Raw genomic sequence first — 18,285 nt, 5'->3', positions numbered from 1 at the left:
GAAAAATGCCTATGAAAAAATTTTCCAAAAGTACAATACATTTTTTTTTATTTCCACACATACACAGTATAGTATAGGCTCAAAGGCACAGCTTTGAATTTTTTCTATCAAAGTGTCGGAAATTATTATAGTCTTATGAAGGAACCGTGAAAGTCGTCTTCACACTTGGTGCTTGGTAAGTTACAAGTTTGGTCCGTTCAGGTTCACAAAGTTAATACAGCAGAGCTGAGTGTGATACTAAATGCCATAAGTCCGCATTCTCACAGAACTTTAGAAAACCCTCTTCTGCCTTTTGCTGACACTAGCCATTGTGCAAACTTAAGACAAATACTTGTATGTAGAAGAACCGGTCCCCTACAAACCTCAATCTACTTAAGGCATACAGAACAGCCCTCTTCCTTCCCTTTCAACAGTGCTTACGTTCCAGGCAGGGACGGTGACAGTGTGAGTGTAACAGGGACTCTATGGTTTCTGGACACCTCCATTTAGCCCTGGTGTTCCAGGAAGCAGTGCTGACACCACCAGCAAGTTGGGATGTTTAAGACACTTCTGAAGGCTGTTCGTTGTACAGTAAGATGACAGCCAGATGGAAAGGTGAATGCTCTTGGTCAATTATGTGCCCATCCAAGAGTGCCAAGATTCTGTCTCTAGTATCCATCCTTCAAGACTAAAGAGTTTTTGTCAACAGGAAAGTAAGTGGTTTACTGGGAGTGGTTGTGAAGTCATGGAACAGAGGGAAATGTCACGGGTCGGCCTGCCCGAGATAGTGCTCTGTACAGTCAAGTCTGGCTTGGCTACGGGAGCCCAATCTCACTGACTCTTAGTGAGCCCCGTTTCAGAACTAAAGTTTATTCATCCCGCACTGAAACCCAGCCTCATGTTCATTAGGAAAGTGGATGCCTAGGAATAGTCCAGGAGTTACGATGTAGAGAGATAAAGTCTTCTGGGGGTGGGTGGGTGATGGGTTTATTATTATTATTATTAATTATTATTAATATTAAATATGAATTCCTATGAAAGCAGTCACTTAGCCCATCCTGTGGAGGCCTCTCCGTTGATGTAAGCAAAGCCAGGAAAGTGTTGTATGTGCTCGTACTCAGAATTCCTGCGCGTGGTCAGGGGTGTGTACATGTCACTAGAGTTTCCATACCTCGTGGAATGCACGGACGGGCTTGTGTAGCACGTGTTGGCTGTGGGCACCTCTGGCCATCGGGGGGTGACTGGGGTAGGATGCAGTCTGGGAGTACTGCTCATCAGACAAGGTTCCATCCGGGAAGTGGGGCTATTAAAAGGGTACTTGTTGAGGGGAAAGAAATTCCACAAAGTTAAAATTAGCTTGAAGTTGCACATACACAGTATCACTCATGTTCACAGTTTACATTAAATTCTTAAGACTCTGTTAATGAAAGTTGGTGGGAAGTCATCAATGAGATTCTGCAAGACTGACTCTTGGTCTAGGAAGCATCCAGCAGGAGAAGGGCAAAACATTTCATAGCCAGAGCTGGGCTGATATTCATTCAACCAATCATACAGAGTTTGTGCTCTTCATCTGCAATGTTTGGGGAAGTCAGACCCCAAAGAAGGAATAACCCCACTGGGAATACAGGAGAGAGAGAGAAAGAGAGTGAGTGCATGTGTACCTGAGTCACAGAATGTCCAAATAGACATGGATGGATGGATGGATGGGTTTGAGCTGTATCATTTTATCATTTATGGAGCTGTGATAGGTCCCACTCCATCAACCCAAGAGAACAATACTGCCAAGAAAAACACAACGACCTCATTAAAAATAGCATTTTGGAATTGAATTATGAACTGCAGCATAAAAGCAGGTTTTTGAAGAGGAAGCAAGTCAACAGCACAGAAGGTTATCATTAGTGCCTATCATTTAGAGAACATCTCTTTTGGGTTCACATTCACTGAAGTCCTAGAAGATAGGATGGTGAGTTATTGGCCTTGGTATGAATGTGGAAGGAGTTAAGCCCCTGGGAGGGGAGGAAGTTGCTTTTGTGCAGGTCAGGAGAAAAGGTGTGAATAGCTACCAGAAGAGGGGAAACAGTTCTAGAAAGAATCAGAAATAAGAGGAGTGCCCCAAAGTGCTGCTTCGTTTACATTCTCTTCAGTTTCCAAGACAGCTATGCAAACGAGCTGCTTTTAGTAGATCAGAGGGGAGGAAGGGGAGGAGTTCTGGGCTCCCTTTGCTAGAGCTCTCCGTTTGCAGGCTGGTCAACACAAAGATTTCCTTGCTGTGCTAAGGGCCACGCCAACATGAACAGGAGCCAGTCAGCCAGGATGGCAAGGGCAGCGAGTAGGGAGAGAGTCTGCCTGCGAATGTGCAAAGTCTTCTGTTCTCCCATCTGTCTTCCCTGACAGTTGGAGAGTGGAGCCCCGAGGGATTAGGTGGGAGGCTGCCTCCTGTGAGGGAGACAGACAGACTGAAGCCTAGACAAGCCAGGAGAAGGGGTTATGACAGCAATGGCTGCTCCCTTTCGTCGAGGGGGCCAAGTGAACTGTTCTCCGCCTTTTGAGTGGGAGCCTGAGGGGCAGTGGGGGAAGGCTGTTAGGCCCAAAGCAGGCAAAGAGAACCAGCTATTCACCGGTCAAGCCTAAGGAGGGCTCCAAGGTCCGGTAGTGAGGGCTTGGTCCTCCACAGGACAGACAGCTTGCCTTACACAGTCAGAAGAACAGGTAGGAAAAGAGTGAGAAGGGCGGAGGTGGTAGGTATCTGGAGCTCTGGGGAGAGGAGGCACCCAGGGCTGTTGCCAAGGAGACCATGGGGAGCCTCCAGAGGCTTTCATACTCCCCAAAGCAGCTGTGTGTGTGGGGGAGGGGGGGCAGTCCCTCTGAACCCCAAAGAGACCATGATAAGACTGGGTCCTGACCAAGATGATGAGCCCCCAGCTATTAAACAGGTAATATTAAAGCATATTATTACAAAATGGTCTTTAATTTTTCCCAAAAGTTTGCTCCCCCCTCCCAATAGCCTCTCTAGTAAACTCCTCGGATACATGTCCCCTCCCTGGCACAGAGACCTCCTCTCTGACCCTCAGGCATGCCAGGCTGGTTCCCATTTCAGAGTATTTTGTTCCACCTGCTCCCTCCGCCTGGAGCACATCTCTCCCACCCCTCCCCCCAAGCCCCTTCTCTGCTTGCCCTTTCATCATTCTTCAGGTCTCAGCTCAAATGTCACCGCCTCAAAGAGACTTTTCTGGACATCCTGTCTCTCCAAGCTAAGTGCCCCACCCTCACCTTTCAGGGCAGGATCTTAGCATCCTGCTTGTCAGCTATCTCTTCCCACTGGCTTATGTTCCTAAACTCCTGGTGGGGCGGTGTTGTCTTCCCCACCGTGTTCCTAACATCTAGAATGATGGCTGGTACCTAGCAGGTGCCACATAACTATTCAGTGAATGAACCCTAGGTTGTTACCACTAGAAATAACCTCAGGGATCATGTACTCCGACCCCACGTTGCACTGATGAGACAGCTAGGATCCAACCAGGATGAGGTGCGGGGCCCATGGTGAGCTAGTGGATGAGCTGGCGGGGGAGCCCAGGCCTGGACGAGCACTTTCCCCCCACGTCAGTTTGGCCCAAACAAGGCAGGAGCCACCACACAACTGAAGTCCAGAGAATTCAGACAGGAAGACTCTCCCTTGGAACACAGCGCATTAAACTTGAATCTGTCCCTCTGCCGTTAAGTACCTTCCTCCCCCTGCAGACTAAAGGGTCTGGCAACTCCAACCAGGCCTCAGCCTGATGCTCCTGAGAGGCGCCTCGCTTGCCTGGCCTGCATAGGGACTGTATCACCACGTGGACTCGCAGCCTCCTCCCCACAGAACCCAAGAGAGTGTGGCTTTTGTGCCAAATCAAGGCCCCTCAATGCAGCTGTGCCCAGGGGTTGTGTCACAGGCTCAAAAGAGTAATTGCCTGGAAATGAGACGGGCTCAAAATATCTCTAGTGTGACAATAAAATTCTGTTACCACAGGATCCGGCCTGGAAAATTCTGTCCCGTTAGGTCAGCTAATTGCGAATGAGTCAGTGCCTCGTCTTCCCCTTGGTGAAGAGACCATTGAAAGCTGAGAGGCTGGAGTGCCCGCTGCCCGGCCCTGCCATTAAAGACACCAGTGAAGTTGCTCTTCAGTCCGGTGGGACTGAAGCACCCGCCTCACCTCTCACACTTCACATCCGGGTTCACAGGGCTCCTCCAGATGCTGGGCACAAACCCTGGGGTCCCCCAGAGCTCTGTCCAGGATAAAAGTGCTTTTTGTTGAAGGCCCTAACTGGAAGTTACCCTTTTCTAGGTCAGATCAAGGACTGTAGCTATTGATGGGAAAATGGAGGTGAGTCTCCGGTCCCCACCCTGTGGGAGGTGTGTGAGGGGTGCCTGTGGGCTTGTGTGGGTGTGTGTGTGCACAAGTGGGCAAAGGTTCCCTCAAGGGACCAGGGTGTGAGTCCGTCTCTGCTGAGACTGACCCCGAACCTCTTTGGAACCATATTAGGAAGTGCTATTTTGAGAAGTGACTTCTCACACCAAGCGCTGACTTTCCTGCACGTGGAGAGAGAAGAATGAGCCCTTTATCCCTGACCTTCACCAAACAGGGCTTTACTGGAGAATGGGTGAAAGGTGGCTCCCTGTTTTCCCATGAAAGGCGGCTCTCACTGCCCAAAGTCCTGCCAATAGGCATCCCCCACCCAGGACACAGCTCCCCCCAAATCTGTGCCAGACGGTCCACATCTGCTGAGTGTTTTGGGTCAAGATTAACTGAGTTAGTACATGTGAAATACTTAGGGCTTCCACACAGTGTGTCTGTGCGTGCTAAGTCACTTCAGTCATGTCTGACTCTTTGCGACTCCATGGACTGTAGCCAGCTAGACTCCTCTGTCCATGGGATTCTCCAGGCAAGAAGCTGGAGTGGGTTGCCATGCCCTCCTCCAGGGGATCTTCCCAACCCAGAGATTGAGCCCATATCTCATGTCTTCTGCATTGGCAGGTGGGTTCTTCATCACTAGTGCCACCTGAGAAGCCCCAGAGCTTCCACACAGTAAGTTTTCAAAACATAGTTGCAATTATGAATATTCTTCTTCCTCGAGTCATAGGATCGTGGTCCACTAATGATAGGAAGAGCCTTAAGTGATTGACCATCTGATCCCACCTCTCATTTTACACATGAGAGAACTGAGAGTAAGGATCCATTCATCCCTTCATTCACTGACCATTGTATACTGAGGTCCAACCAAGTGCCAGGAGGTGTGTTTCGGGTCCTGGGAATATATTGGTCAGAAGGGGAAGGACCTAGACCCCCTTGCCTTCACAGGGCTAGTATAGTGGAGGGAGACAGATAATAATTCTACAATTACAAAAAATAGTAATAACTGTGGTGTTACAAAGAATAATTATAATAATATACACAGATGGTGTTAACTCTGAGCCAGCCCCTGTCCTAACCTTTATTAAATCACTCAATCCTCACAACAACCCTATGAAATAAGTACTAGAATTATTCCCATTTTTCAGATGAGGAGATTGAGGCACTGAGTTAATCAGAGGCCGAGCTGAGATTTGAACTCAGGAAGCCTGGCTCTACAGTCAGAGAAAATCTGTTTTTCTATTTTTACTCACCTTTGGCCCAGGATGCTACCCCAAAGTGGAGCATGCTAAGCAAACTGTAGCAATCACTGTGCCTCTGAGATCAAGGACCCACTGGACGTGGCCCACGGGAGACACTGTGAGAGCTGTGTGACCAGCTGGCGAGGCTGGGTCTTGGCCACACAGCTGAGAAATGAGCAACAATTTTCTGGTTCACTCTAAGTGTCTTTCTAGCCAGTTTGCTTATGGTTGGCCTAATGGCTTTTGAGCTCAAGAGCCCAGTTCACATTCATGGCTGCTGACAGGTTTGTTTTCCGTGTTTGTTTTCTTTCTGGTTGGGCATGAGGATGGGGAGCCTGGGAAGGGGCAGCTGATACTGTTCCATGTTCACTTACTTTGATCTGGGACAAGTGCAGCATAGCAGCAAGAAGGGTATTTTTCTGGAATAATTCAAACCTTTCCCTGTGCAGCCTCATCCATCTGGACTTGCTAATTGAGAAATTATGAGCATTCAAGCAGGAGTGGAGGTTTACCTTTGTAGTACTCATGAAGAAAGCATGTCTTGTACAAATGAATAGTAGAAACAAGGGCACATGGTACCATAGTTCAAAAAACAAATGACTTCACATTATTTTGAGTACATAAATGCTGGGATGTCTGCAATTACTGGACTTCACAAAAATGTTGTATTAGTTCTTTAAGACTAACCTGGTAGGCATTTATTTGCAGAAAGTAGTGTCTTGTGTTAATGACCAATTGCATTCTTTAACCATATTTTATCATTATGGTTTTTCTTCACTTCAGACTAATCTTTTCCCCGCTGAGTCTGCTATAATGAAGTGTGATATTTGGTATTCAGGATTGGAATGGCTTGACCTCTGCTCTGGGAAGCTGAAACTAATTAGCCCAACAGTAGATTTTCCCCTGTGTGCTCAACCTTAAATCACAGTACCAGGAAAGGAAAGAAATACAGTATCTTCGTGTGTGTTTTTTCTCTTTGGGAACCTGAAACTTATTGAGAATAGCTGCAGTAACCTTGAATTTACCTCCTGCCTTCCAAAACATACACCCTGTAGAGTTCAGTGCCATGGGCTTGGGGTTGAGATTCGGAAAATTTGCCTTTGAATCTGCGTGGTTACTTACTGGATGCATGACCTGGGGCAAGTTACCTTCTGAGGTTTTCCTCATCTTTAAAAAGTGGGAAAAATGCCTTCTTTGGGAGGCTGCTCTGAGATTTGAGTGAGCCTATGTATTTCAAAGTACCTCAACAGTGCATCAAAGTGAATGAAAAATAAAAGCAAGGATTTAGATAGTACTAGATAGTACCTTCCCCAGGAGAAACCCCAGCCTCATCCATCAACCTGGGCAGAGATGTGGTGTAACTAAACGTCTCTCCACCCCACTTTACAAATTGAGACGGAGGCATTAACCATAAAGTGTAGGGTGTGAGTATGTGGTGGGGGTCAGAGGTTGTGAAAGGACCTAAGAGTCACAGAACATGGTGGTGAAGGGGCTGCAGGACCCTGTGGCATCCCACACCCAGCCTGGGTTCAGCGGCTCCTCCATGGGTGTTTGTTTAGTCCTCAACTTTCCAATTAGGATGAGTGATTAGATGATGGTGCTCCAGCTGGGGACCATTGTGGTTTCCAGAGTGGATGCTGCGGCCTGTCTTGGACCACTGGGGGGCTGCATGGGCATTTAGGAGCCCGTGGCTTCTTTTTATCGCAAAAGGCTTTAAAAATTTAATACCCAGAAAAACCAGCTCCAGAAGTTTCATGAGGAGAGATGAGGGGGTGAAGAAAGGGGGAAGATAATGCCAGCAGTTGTGGCTTGGGATCTCAGCTTGGTCTCAGCAGAGTCTCCTACTGGAGTGGAAGCTCTCTCAAAGCAGGCTTGCCTCCATCTCCTTCTCCCTATATTCTCACAGGCTAGGGCAGTGCTTGCCACATAGTAGGTACTCAACGGTCATGGGGGAATGAATGAATGGATGGATGGATGGGCTGCTTATACTGTGAAAGTGTGACCCAGTCTATGGCGGCAGCTCTTTGTCATTTAGGGGATCACCATGGGGAGCACAGACTCTGGTTCCAAGAGAAGCAGGACCTAGGGAGCGGGTGTCTCTGTGTGACGCAGATGGAGACCTATAATAATGCCCCAGGTGATGGTTTAGAGGAATCAACTTCTTGGCTTGTCTGGGGATTATCCCAGGGCTCCCCTGGGATTGCGGATAGAAATCAAAACAGACGCCTGTTTGCCCCAAGTGCCCGTGTATTGTGGATACACTCTGCTCGGTGCCCTCCCTCGGAGGCAAGTCTGTGCTGACAGCTGATGTCATTGCAGCCTCCACTTCAGCTCACGTCTTGCCACCTCTGTTCTAAGACTCCTACACGTGCTTCCTTGGCAGCCTCTCTGCTCTGCCGGTCCCCTCTCTACTTCCTGGTCTCAGCAGTGCTGCAGAAGCTCTTTCCTAGGCTGAACTCTCATCATGTCTCCCAGACCTAACTCGGCTGCCACCCTGCTTGCCTCACACCACAGTTGTCTCTGCTGACCCACCTCCTGTTCACTCCTCTGTTAAATTAAGCAGCGCGTGCTCTCTCTGAATGGTGACAGAGGCGAGGGCTTAGGAGCCTATACGACTGGGGTCACGCTGCCCAGGGTTAAGTCCTCAACCAAGTTACCCTCACTTCCTTGCTGCAAGGGTTACCATGGGGATGTGGAAGGTGCTTGGCACAGGACAGCGTTCAGTAACAGTTAGCTTTTCTTTTTGATGAGTGCAGTGACCCGAGGATCCTAGACTTAATTTCTGCCTTCAAGAAGTTTTGGGATCTCTTGCGGGTATCAGGAAAGTCAGTGATGAGAAGTGTACCAATAGAGGAAGGCCCAACACACCATTTGAGTACAGAGGAATGTCACCTAACATGGTTCTGGACGAAGGACGAGGGCAGTGTCAGCAAATGGGATGCTTGTCTTGAGCAACAAGCAGAAGAGGTTGAGGAAGAGACTCCCGGTCTGAGGCAACAGCATCTGCAAAGACCCGAGGGAGCTGCACGTGAGCTGGCATGGAGGGACAAAGGTGGGGTGTGGCTGGTAGGCCAGAAAGGCAGGCAGAGCCCAGGTGGTCCTGAGTCTTGAGAGACGTGCTAAGGAATTGAACTTGACCCTCAAAGCGACGATACGCAAAAGAGGAAGAGTGTTGTGGCCAGGTTTTTGTTTTGTTTTGTTTTACCCAAAAGATTCTCACAGCTGCAGTACTGAGGATGGACCAAGGATGGGACAAGTTACCGACACAGAGACAGACAGACAGGAAGGCTTTGGTCATCGTCTAAGTTGGATAAAGACCTGATCTGAGGCAAGGATGGTGAGGGTCCAGAGACACCAAGGATGCAGAACTGGATGTAATTGGTGACCACTTGTGTTTGGGGCCAGTAGACAGCAAAGCATCTGAGGCATGTAGAGCGCCTAACACTGGTGTAACAGCAGTAGCCGCTGTCCCCATTCACCAAGGCCACAGAGGATCAGCGTGGCTTGTGAGACAGTGAAGAGCCAAAGGCCTGAGAATGATGTGTTAGGGTTCCATTTCAGGAAGACTCTTCTACTAAGAGTCTGTGGTTGGGCTGCTGGACTGAACAGGAACAGACGTGAAACTGAGAGACCAGTTAGGATGATGCAAGATGACCGTCCTGACAGCCCTTGATGAAGGTCTGACTGCACCAGGAGGGGGCGATGGGAGAGGAGACAAAAGATCCAGCCTGAAGGTGGCTGCCCGAAGAAAGGGTAACAGATCTCGTTGCTGACTGGCTCCCAGGAGAGAGGTCACAGGGAGGACAGAACTAGAGGCACGCGGTCGGTACCCATGTCCGTGAAAGAAGTCGGGGTTACGCTGACTGAGCACCCACTGTGGGCAGCCATGGGAGGGACGAAGTGGCATGAGGAAAAGACCAGCCTTCCCTTGGAGGCACAGAGGTTGCACGCACAACATGCAGAAGGTGCTTGTTAACTGTGTTGACTAGACCTGGCGCCAAGCTCACCAAGGCCTGGGCAAGGCAGGCAGAACCCCCGACTCACCTGCGCGGAGCTCCTGTGGTACGGGGGGTAGTGCAGCGGTCCTGAGATGGCCGTGTCATGTGGGAGCGCTGGGTACTGGCTCTGCATCGGGGCAGGATGCTGGTTGCCATAGCTCCCATAGTTATAGCTGCCCGTGTATCTAAAACGCAGGAGGCGCGTGGAATATTGTGAGTAATGGCAGGGAGAACAAAGCAGTTTGACACCTTTAAAAAAAACCTCATCTACTCCTTTTCCTCTTCCTTCCTTTTCTTTCTTTCTGTTTTTCATTTTTGTTTTTCTTTTTGTTTTCTACCGTCTCCGCTCTGTGGCTTTGTTATGATAGTGTCAAACCCCCAGGTGGCTCTTCCTTTTCGCCTCAGCATACCTCCCTCACCGCCCAGCGAGTGCGCAGGGAATGAAAACCAGCCCTGAGCAAAACATCATTAGTGATGGAGACCTCGTCTCCTGTTGTGGTAAAAAGCCCCACATTATAGCCTGAAGTCAAATAGGAAAAAAAGAAATTACTTCGGGACTTATGTTTTTGTTTTGCTCAGGCCTCTGCTTCTCCATCTTGGGGAAGGATGAAGTGTGTTTCTCTGTGCTCTCTCCTGGGGAAAACACCATGGCCAGCCCAGCCAGGAGTCAGCCTCCGGTTCTAAGCCTGGCTCCACCAGCTCCCTAGCTGTAGGGCCCTGGGCTACTTGCATCCTTGTTTCTCACATCTGTAAAAAATGCACCTGGCTTCTCTGAGAGTTGTATATGTGCAGACACTTTATAAACATAGGACACTGTTTTGGAAACATAGAATACTGTTACCACTATTTTTAATAACATCTTTACATCAAAGATGCTGGTGTATGACCACGTGAGTGTCTATATTCTGTCATTTCTGCAGAATTGAAAGCTCTCTGAAACAATGCTAAGCCGATTTTGAATGTGTGGGGGAAATACTCTCAGGGGTCCCCTGAGACAATAATGGCTGTCCCACTGACCGCAGGGGCACCTGAGCCTTTGGAATTAACTCCAAGTATGCCCACAGTCAGGTCTCAGTTACTGTGTGGAAGGGACCTGAGTGGTCCTCCTCCCTCCCCTCCTGTGTCTCCCACAGCTGGTCTGTTGGAACCTGGTTTGTGAGGCTCACGGTGCCCTCAGAGCCGGGTCTCACCTTCTTGAGAAGGAGGGCCCTTTATAACATCATCAGTGTTTCTCAGATCAGTGCACAGTAGACTCTGGAGGAGGAAGGTCTTTTCATAAAGACAATGCAAAATGGCAAAAAGCTGCTACAATTCAGGTTACCCTTTTAAGGGGATTTGTAACTTATTCATCCCAGTAACACTACTACAGATTTGGGGGAAAACATGGGCAAAACAAACGATTTCTTTATTCAGGGTCCAAATCACCTTTGGGACCCACTTGGAGTTGAACCCCATGAGTAAGCGCTGCCCTCCGGGGACCCCCAACCTTGGGTGGGGAAGACCCTGCTGATGGAGACTTGGACCCACCATGAAGCTGTATGTTATACGCCTTTTAAGTAGCCACCCAGGGGAGCTGGTGAAAGGGACTTTTCCATTTTCCTTCCTAAAGGAGGCAGACAGAATCTCAATCAGCCCCACCCTTAGCAGCCATGTGGCCTGAGGAAGTGAACTTAGTCCAGCCTTAGTTTCTTCATCTGTCAAGTGGGTCACCTGCCCACCTCATCTGGTTGTTGAGGGGACTGCGTGAGATAGTCGTACGAGGTGTGGGCAGACCACAAAAAAGGGCAAGTCCTTCTTGTCCTCTGCGGAAACCACTGCTGAGTAAACCCTGCCCTTTCAGAGCAAAAGTAAGACGACATCCCAGGAAAGCTGCCTACCCGTGCTCCTCTCTGTGGGGATAAACTGGTATCCTGTGTGTGACCGAAGAGGAAGGCACGTGCGTGCTCCGCATACAGGGCAGCTGTTGAGAGTTTTCAGCCGGGGACCCTGCCGCTGTTGTCACCGTGTACGTTAGAGACCATGTGTACGACTGCATCGCTCCTGCAGAGATAAGCGAAGATGCATCATTACCAGCAGTTCTCACTCCCCCCGTTTTTCCCTAGCATGCTAGTAGTTTCCCACTGCTTTCTAGCTGAAAGCCAGAATCTTTACACATCCTGTGTCATGGTTCTTGCTGACCTCACCAGAAGCATCCCTCACTCCCTGCTTTTGTACCTCTGATCCAGCCACCATAGATTTCTTTCATTTTTCCAGAGTACCACAATTCCCAGCACCACAAGGCCTTTGCACAGTCATTTCCACTGCCTGGAACCCTCAGTCTTCCCTAAGTACCCACTCATTCTTCATATTTTAATATGAAGAAGCTGTCTCCTAAACCCAGATCCCATTAAGTCAGGTCCCATACAGCATGATTATGCCTACTACTATTTGTAACCTTACAGCCATTCATGAGTATGATTGAATTAGTGTCTGATCTCCCTCCCCACCAGACTGTCAGCTACATGAGAGTAGGGGCCTTGCCTATATTGCCCACCAATGGGTCCCCGGTGCTTAGTACAGAGACTGGTGGCCAAAGGGTTTTCAATGAAAATTTTAAAAGAAGAAAAAGGAGAATCCTTGCATCCCTGGGATAAAGCCCACTTGGTCATGATATATGATCTTTTTAATATGTTGTTGGATTCTGTTTGCTAGAATTTTGTTGAAAATTTTTGCGTCTATGTTCATCAGTGATATTGGCCTGTAGTTTTCTTTTTTTGTGTCATCTTTGTCTGATTTTGGTATTAGGGTGATGGTGGCCTCATGGAATGAGTTTGGCAGTTTACCTTCCTCTGCAATTTCCTGGAAGACTTTGAGTAGAATAGGTGCTAGCTCTTCTCTAAATTTTGGTAGAAAAATTGTGAAACCTGTGAAGCCATCTGGTCCTGGGCTTTTGTTTGTTGGAAGATTTTTTATTACAGTTTAGATTTCCATACTTGTGATGGGTCTGTTAAGATTTTCTATTTCTTCCACATTAACAAATTGAAAGATAAAAACCATATGATTATCTCAATAGATGCAGAGAAAGACTTTGACAAAATTCAACATCCACTTATGATAAAAAATCTTCCAGAAAGCAGGCATAGAAGGAATGTACCTCAATGTAATAAAAGCCATATATGATAAACCCACAGCAAACATTACCCTCAATGGTGAAAAATTGAAAGCATTTCCCCTAATGTCAGGAACAAGATAAGGGTGCCCACTCTCACCACTACTATTCAACATAGTTTTGGAAGTTCTAGCTATAGCTATCAGAGAAGAAAAAGAAATAAAAGGAATCCAGATTGGAAAAGAAGAAGTAAAACTCTCACTGTTTGCAGATGACATGGTCCTCTACATAGAAAACCCTAAAGACACCACCAGAAAATTACTAAAGCTAGTCAATGACTATAGTAAAGTTGCAGGATATAAAATTAATACACCAAAATCCCTTGCATTCCTATACAGTAACAATGAGAAGAAAGAAAGAGAAATTAAGGAAACAATTCCATTCACCATTGTGACAAAAAGAATAAAATACTTAGGAATAAATCTGCCTAAAGAAACAAAAGACCTATATATCAAAAACTATAAAATACTGATGAAAGAAATCAAAGATGACACAAATAGATGGAGAAATATACCATATTCATGGATTGGAAGAATCAATACAGTGAAAATGAGTATACTACCCAAAGCAATCTATAGATTCAATGCACTCCCTATCAAGCTACCAATGGTATTTTTCACAGAACTAGAACAAATAATTTCACAATTTGTATGGAAATACAAAAAACCTTGAATAGCCAAAGCACTCTTGAGAAAGAAGAATGGAACTGGAGGAATCAACCTGCCTGACTTCAGACTATATTACAAAGCTACAGTCATCAAGACAGCATGGTACTGGCACAAAGACAGAAACATAGATCAATGGAACAAAACAGGAAGCCCAGAGATAAATCCACGCACCTATGGACACCTTATCTTTGACAAAGGAGGCAAGAATATACAATGGAGAAAAGACAATCTCTTTAACAAGTGGTGCTGGGAAAACTGGTCAACCATCTGTAAAAGAATGAAACTAGAACATTTTCTAACACCATACACAAAAATAAACTCAAAATGGATTAAAGATCTAAATGTAAGACCAGAAACTATAAAACCCCTAGAGGAATACATAGGCAAAACACTCTCTGACATAAATCACAGCAGGATCCTGTATGACCCACCTCCCAGAATATTGGAAATAAAAGCAAAAATAAACAAATGGGACCTAATTAAACTTAAAAGTTTTTGTACAATAAAGCAGACTTTAAGGTGAAAAGACAGCCTTCAGAATGGGAGAAAATAATAACAAACAAAACAACTGACAAAGAATTGATCTAAAAAATATACAAGCAGCTCATGCAGCTAAACACCAGAAAAATAAAAAAATGGGCCAAAGAACTAAGCAGACATCTCTCCAAAGAAGAAATAACAGATGGCTAACAAACATGTGAAAAGATGCTCAACATCACTCATTATCAGAGAAATTCAAATCAAAACCACAATGAGGTACCATCTCATGCTGATCAGAATGGCTGCTATCAATATGTCTACAAACAATAAATGCTGGAGAGGGTGCAGAGAAAAGGGAACCCTCTTACACTGTTGGTGGGAATGCAAACTAGTACAGCCACTACGGAGAACAGTGTGGAGATTCCTTAAAAAAATGGAAATAGAACTGCCATATGACCCAGCAATCCAGCTGCTGGGCATACAAACTGAGGAAACCAGAATTGAAAGAGACACACGTACTCCAGTGTTTATCACAGCACTGTTTACAATAGCTAGTATGTGGGAGCAACCTAGATGTCCACCAGCAGATGAATGGATAAGAAAGTTGTGGTACATACACACAATGGACTATTACTCAGCTATTAAAAAGAATGCATTTGAATCAGTTCTAATGAGGTGGATGAAACTGGAGCCTATTATACAGAGTAAAGTAAGTCAGAAAGAAAAACACCAATACAGTATATTAATGCATATATATGGAATTTAGAAAGATGGTAACGATGACCCTATATGTGGGATAGCAAAAGAGACACAGATATAAAGAACAGACTTTTGGACTCTGTGAGAGAAGGTGAGGGTGGGATGATTTGAGAGAATAGCACTGAAACATGTATATTACCATATGTGAAATAGATCACCAGTCCAAATTTGATACACGAAACAGGGCACTCAAAGCTAGTATACTGGGACAACCCTGAGGGATGAGATAGGGAGGGAGGTGGGAGGGGGGTTCAGGATGGGGGACACATGTACACCCATGGCTGATTCATGTCACTGTATGGCAAAAACCACTACAATACTGTAAAGTAATTAGCCTTCAATTAAAATAAACAAATTTTTTAAAAAGAAAAAGGGAAAACAAGAAGAAAAAAAGATCGAAGAGCGGAGAGAGGACAAAAAAAGCTCGGGCGATGTAGCTTCAATGGGCTCTCCAAATAACTTCTCAACACTAAACTCAACAGGTGTTAAGGATCCAACAAATTGCTTTAAACAAACGTAAGGAGATTATTGGGCTCCACCTACCCAAGTCTTTTTGAAGATTATTAGACAGTGACCTTAATGTTGACCTAGTCCAAACATACTATTAATTCCATTAATTTGCTTTTTAATTGGATACCTTGAAAGTGCTAGGGATTGGGGAAAGAACCTGACAAAATTTAAAACCTTCAAGAGGCTTAGGAACTTTATGAGATGGTGAGAATAAAAAAGGGTAATTTAAGAAATCACTAATAGTGATAATAAATTCATCAACTTAATTTCTGATAAGTGTTAGAATGTTGATACAATAGAAATGATTAAACCGATTTTGAAAGGTACTGGGAATAGGATTAGACACCTCCTTTTAGGCACATGGAAGACTAAAGAACTTGTTAAACAGAGGTCATTTTTAAGGCGAAGTAAATCACTGCAGATGGTGATTGCAGCCATGGAATTAAAAGATGCTTACTCCTTGGAAGGAAAGTTATGACCAACCTAGACAGCATATTAAAAAGCAGAGACATTACTTTGCCAACAAAGGTCCGTCTAGTCAAGGCTATGGTTTTTCCAGTGGTCACATATGGATGTGAGAGTTGGACTATAAAGAAAGCTGAGCACAGAAGAATTGATGCTTTAGAACTGTGGTGTTGGAGACGACCCTTGAGAGTCCCTTGGACTGCAAGGAGATCCAACCAGTCCATCCTAAGGGAAATCGGTCCTGGGTGTTCACTGGAAGGACTGATGTTAAAGCTGAAACTCCAGTATTTTGGCCACCTGATGCAAAGAGCTGTCTCATTTGAAAAGAACCTGATGGGAAAGAGGGCAGGAGGAGAAGGGGACAACAGGGGATGAGATGGTTAGATGGCATCACCGACTCAATGACATGAGTTTGGGTAAACTCTGGGAGCTGGTGATGGACAGGGAGGCCTGGCGTGCTATGGTTCATGGGGCCGCAAAGAGTCAGACATGACTGAGCGACTGAACTGAACTGAACTGAAAAGAGAAAGGTTTGGTCCTCCAATCTTGTACTTTCTGCAGCAGACCATTTTTATCTTGAAATTCTTCTGGGAAGATAAAGGAAAGGTTTTCATTTAAAAGTGGAATTCTACCATAATGTCTCTTTGCTCCAGGTCCTAGTTCTGCCACGCACTGGTTGTCAGATCTTGAGCTAGCCTCTTAAATTTTATATCCCTTTATTTCATCATCTGTAAATTAGGAATAGATACACCTATCTTATATGACTGTAATGAGAATTAACTGAGATAATATATGTCAAAGAGCCTGGCACGTGGTAGGCTTTTAATGTTATTCAAGCACTCTTATGAACTCAGGTATTCTTCTATCAGACTTCTTTTTTTTTTTTTTGGCCGCTTCATGCCATCTGTGGGATCTTAATTCCCTGATCTGGTTCCCTGCATTGGGAGCATGGTGTCTTCACTACTGGACCACTGGGGAAGTCAGACTTTATTAAAGTAAACATTTCTTTATTTCCCATTTCAGATTCCAAAGAAGATAAGTTTCTTGGGTCAGATTCTGTCATTAGGGATGAAATGTTTGAATAGCAACAGTGACTTAACTAACAGTGGGTAAACTTCTAAACTTATGTCTTTCTGCAAAATCACAAAATCCTTATCCACCAGTACAGCTAAAAGTACCCCTTTCTCGTTTAGACATCCATACCATATTTCCCCCCACAAAGATAATGACTTTAGCAGGCTGTATGCTAGCTGTCATTTATAATAAATGCAAGAAGACTGGAAGGAAAAAAATGAAAACAAAATGCCTGTGTCTCAGATGATTGGATTATGGGTGACTGCTCTCCTCTATATTTTGAACTTCATAAAAAATTATATAACTTATAATTTTAAGTACCCTTTTTATTAAAAACAGGTTATTGCTGAGAACGGTTTTAATATTCTATCTTCTTTTGGTTTATCTGTATTTTTCTATAAAGAATGTATATTGCCTCTGTGAAAAGAAAAGCATTATTAAGATATATTAAGCAAATTTCACAATTAGAAATGGAATTGGAGGGGTTGAGAAGTTTGGGCAAACAATGAACCAGTCACAGCAAGCAAATAATTAACCCTTCAAGCCCCGGGGCCCTCAGGAGAGCACAGCGAGGTCAGTGGGTATTTAAGAGGGGCAACCAAGGACGCCAAAGGATTTTCTGCCCCCACCCACCCTCAAGCAGTAGGAAGACGCAGTGAGAATAGCCATCACCTGAGAGAATGCAGAAGTTACTTTTGTGTGAGTTTCTGGAGCATGGCAACTGCTCCTTATTCATCTCTGTATCCCCAACAGAGGGTCTGCCAAATAGTAGGTGTTCAGTAAATTTTTGTTCCATTGAATTTGTTGTTGAAGGAGTAAATGCTGCTAGAAATAGACGTTATCAAACAAAAAGCTAGTGGAACTCTTGGAAAAATGGGCTCCTGTGGTCTGGGAAACAAAACCCCTAAATGGCCATGTGCCAGCAAGCTAACAGATCCACTCAGGCAGGCTTAAGCAGATTAACACCTACTGGCTTGGGTGAGAAACCCTCTCTGCCTAGGGAGCAGAAAAGAACACCCCTTGCATTCCCTTTCCTACTGGTGGGACCTCCAGTGAGAATTGCTGCTGCTTCCTAAGGAAACTAATAAAAGAAAATCTGCGCAGTTAACAGTTTGGGTCTCATTTCTAAGACAGCTCTAATGCTTTTTATTTGTTGGTAAAACAATAACGAACCTTCCCTGTTTGTCTAATTTCCGCATCTTTCTCTTCTTCTCCCCTCCCCGGTCCACCACCTCTAAAAGTCTGAGAATAGTGATGAACGTCCTTGATCTTTGAGAATCCTCTAAAGATCCTATAGGATTTGAGAATGCTGTAATGATAGTTGTTGTCCATGTGATAATATTGTGACTACTGGAGAGGAATGCTTTCCTTCCTTCCCATCCTCAATAAAACACTCTTCTTCCCTGAGTTTTTTATATATGTTTTTTTTTTTTTCTTGAAAGGGGTTGCTTTAAAAAGGGGGTGCCTCAGGACAGGGAGAATGCTTAGAAGAAAATAGGAAATCAATAATGAATTTGTTAATGAATGAATGAATGATCATCCAACATAGACCAGGCCTCACATTAGTTTCTTTTT

The 18,285-nt window shown here is 45.3% G+C and overlaps 1 protein-coding gene across 2 annotated transcripts in view; it reads right to left on the bottom strand.

Annotated features, from left to right (window-relative positions):
* Positions 1 to 307: 307 nt before the first annotated feature.
* Positions 308 to 18,285, bottom strand: part of RFX4 (regulatory factor X4) — a 155,578-nt gene continuing 137,600 nt past the window's right edge. For both annotated transcript variants that reach the window (XM_065938421.1, XM_065938422.1), the window contains 3 exons: positions 11,484 to 11,646; positions 9,653 to 9,791; positions 308 to 1,296 (listed from right to left, as the gene is read on the bottom strand). In XM_065938421.1, the coding sequence (XP_065794493.1) occupies positions 1,024 to 1,296; positions 9,653 to 9,791; positions 11,484 to 11,646 (575 nt within the window). In that variant the 3' untranslated portion in view covers positions 308 to 1,023. The remainder of the gene's footprint in view (positions 1,297 to 9,652; positions 9,792 to 11,483; positions 11,647 to 18,285) is intronic.

This window comes from Muntiacus reevesi, chromosome 1, assembly GCF_963930625.1.
Source record: "Muntiacus reevesi chromosome 1, mMunRee1.1, whole genome shotgun sequence".
Lineage (NCBI taxonomy): Eukaryota > Metazoa > Chordata > Mammalia > Artiodactyla > Cervidae > Muntiacus > Muntiacus reevesi.
The sequence above is the reverse complement of the archived record's forward strand: the minus strand, read 5'-3'. Positions and strand labels throughout refer to the sequence as shown.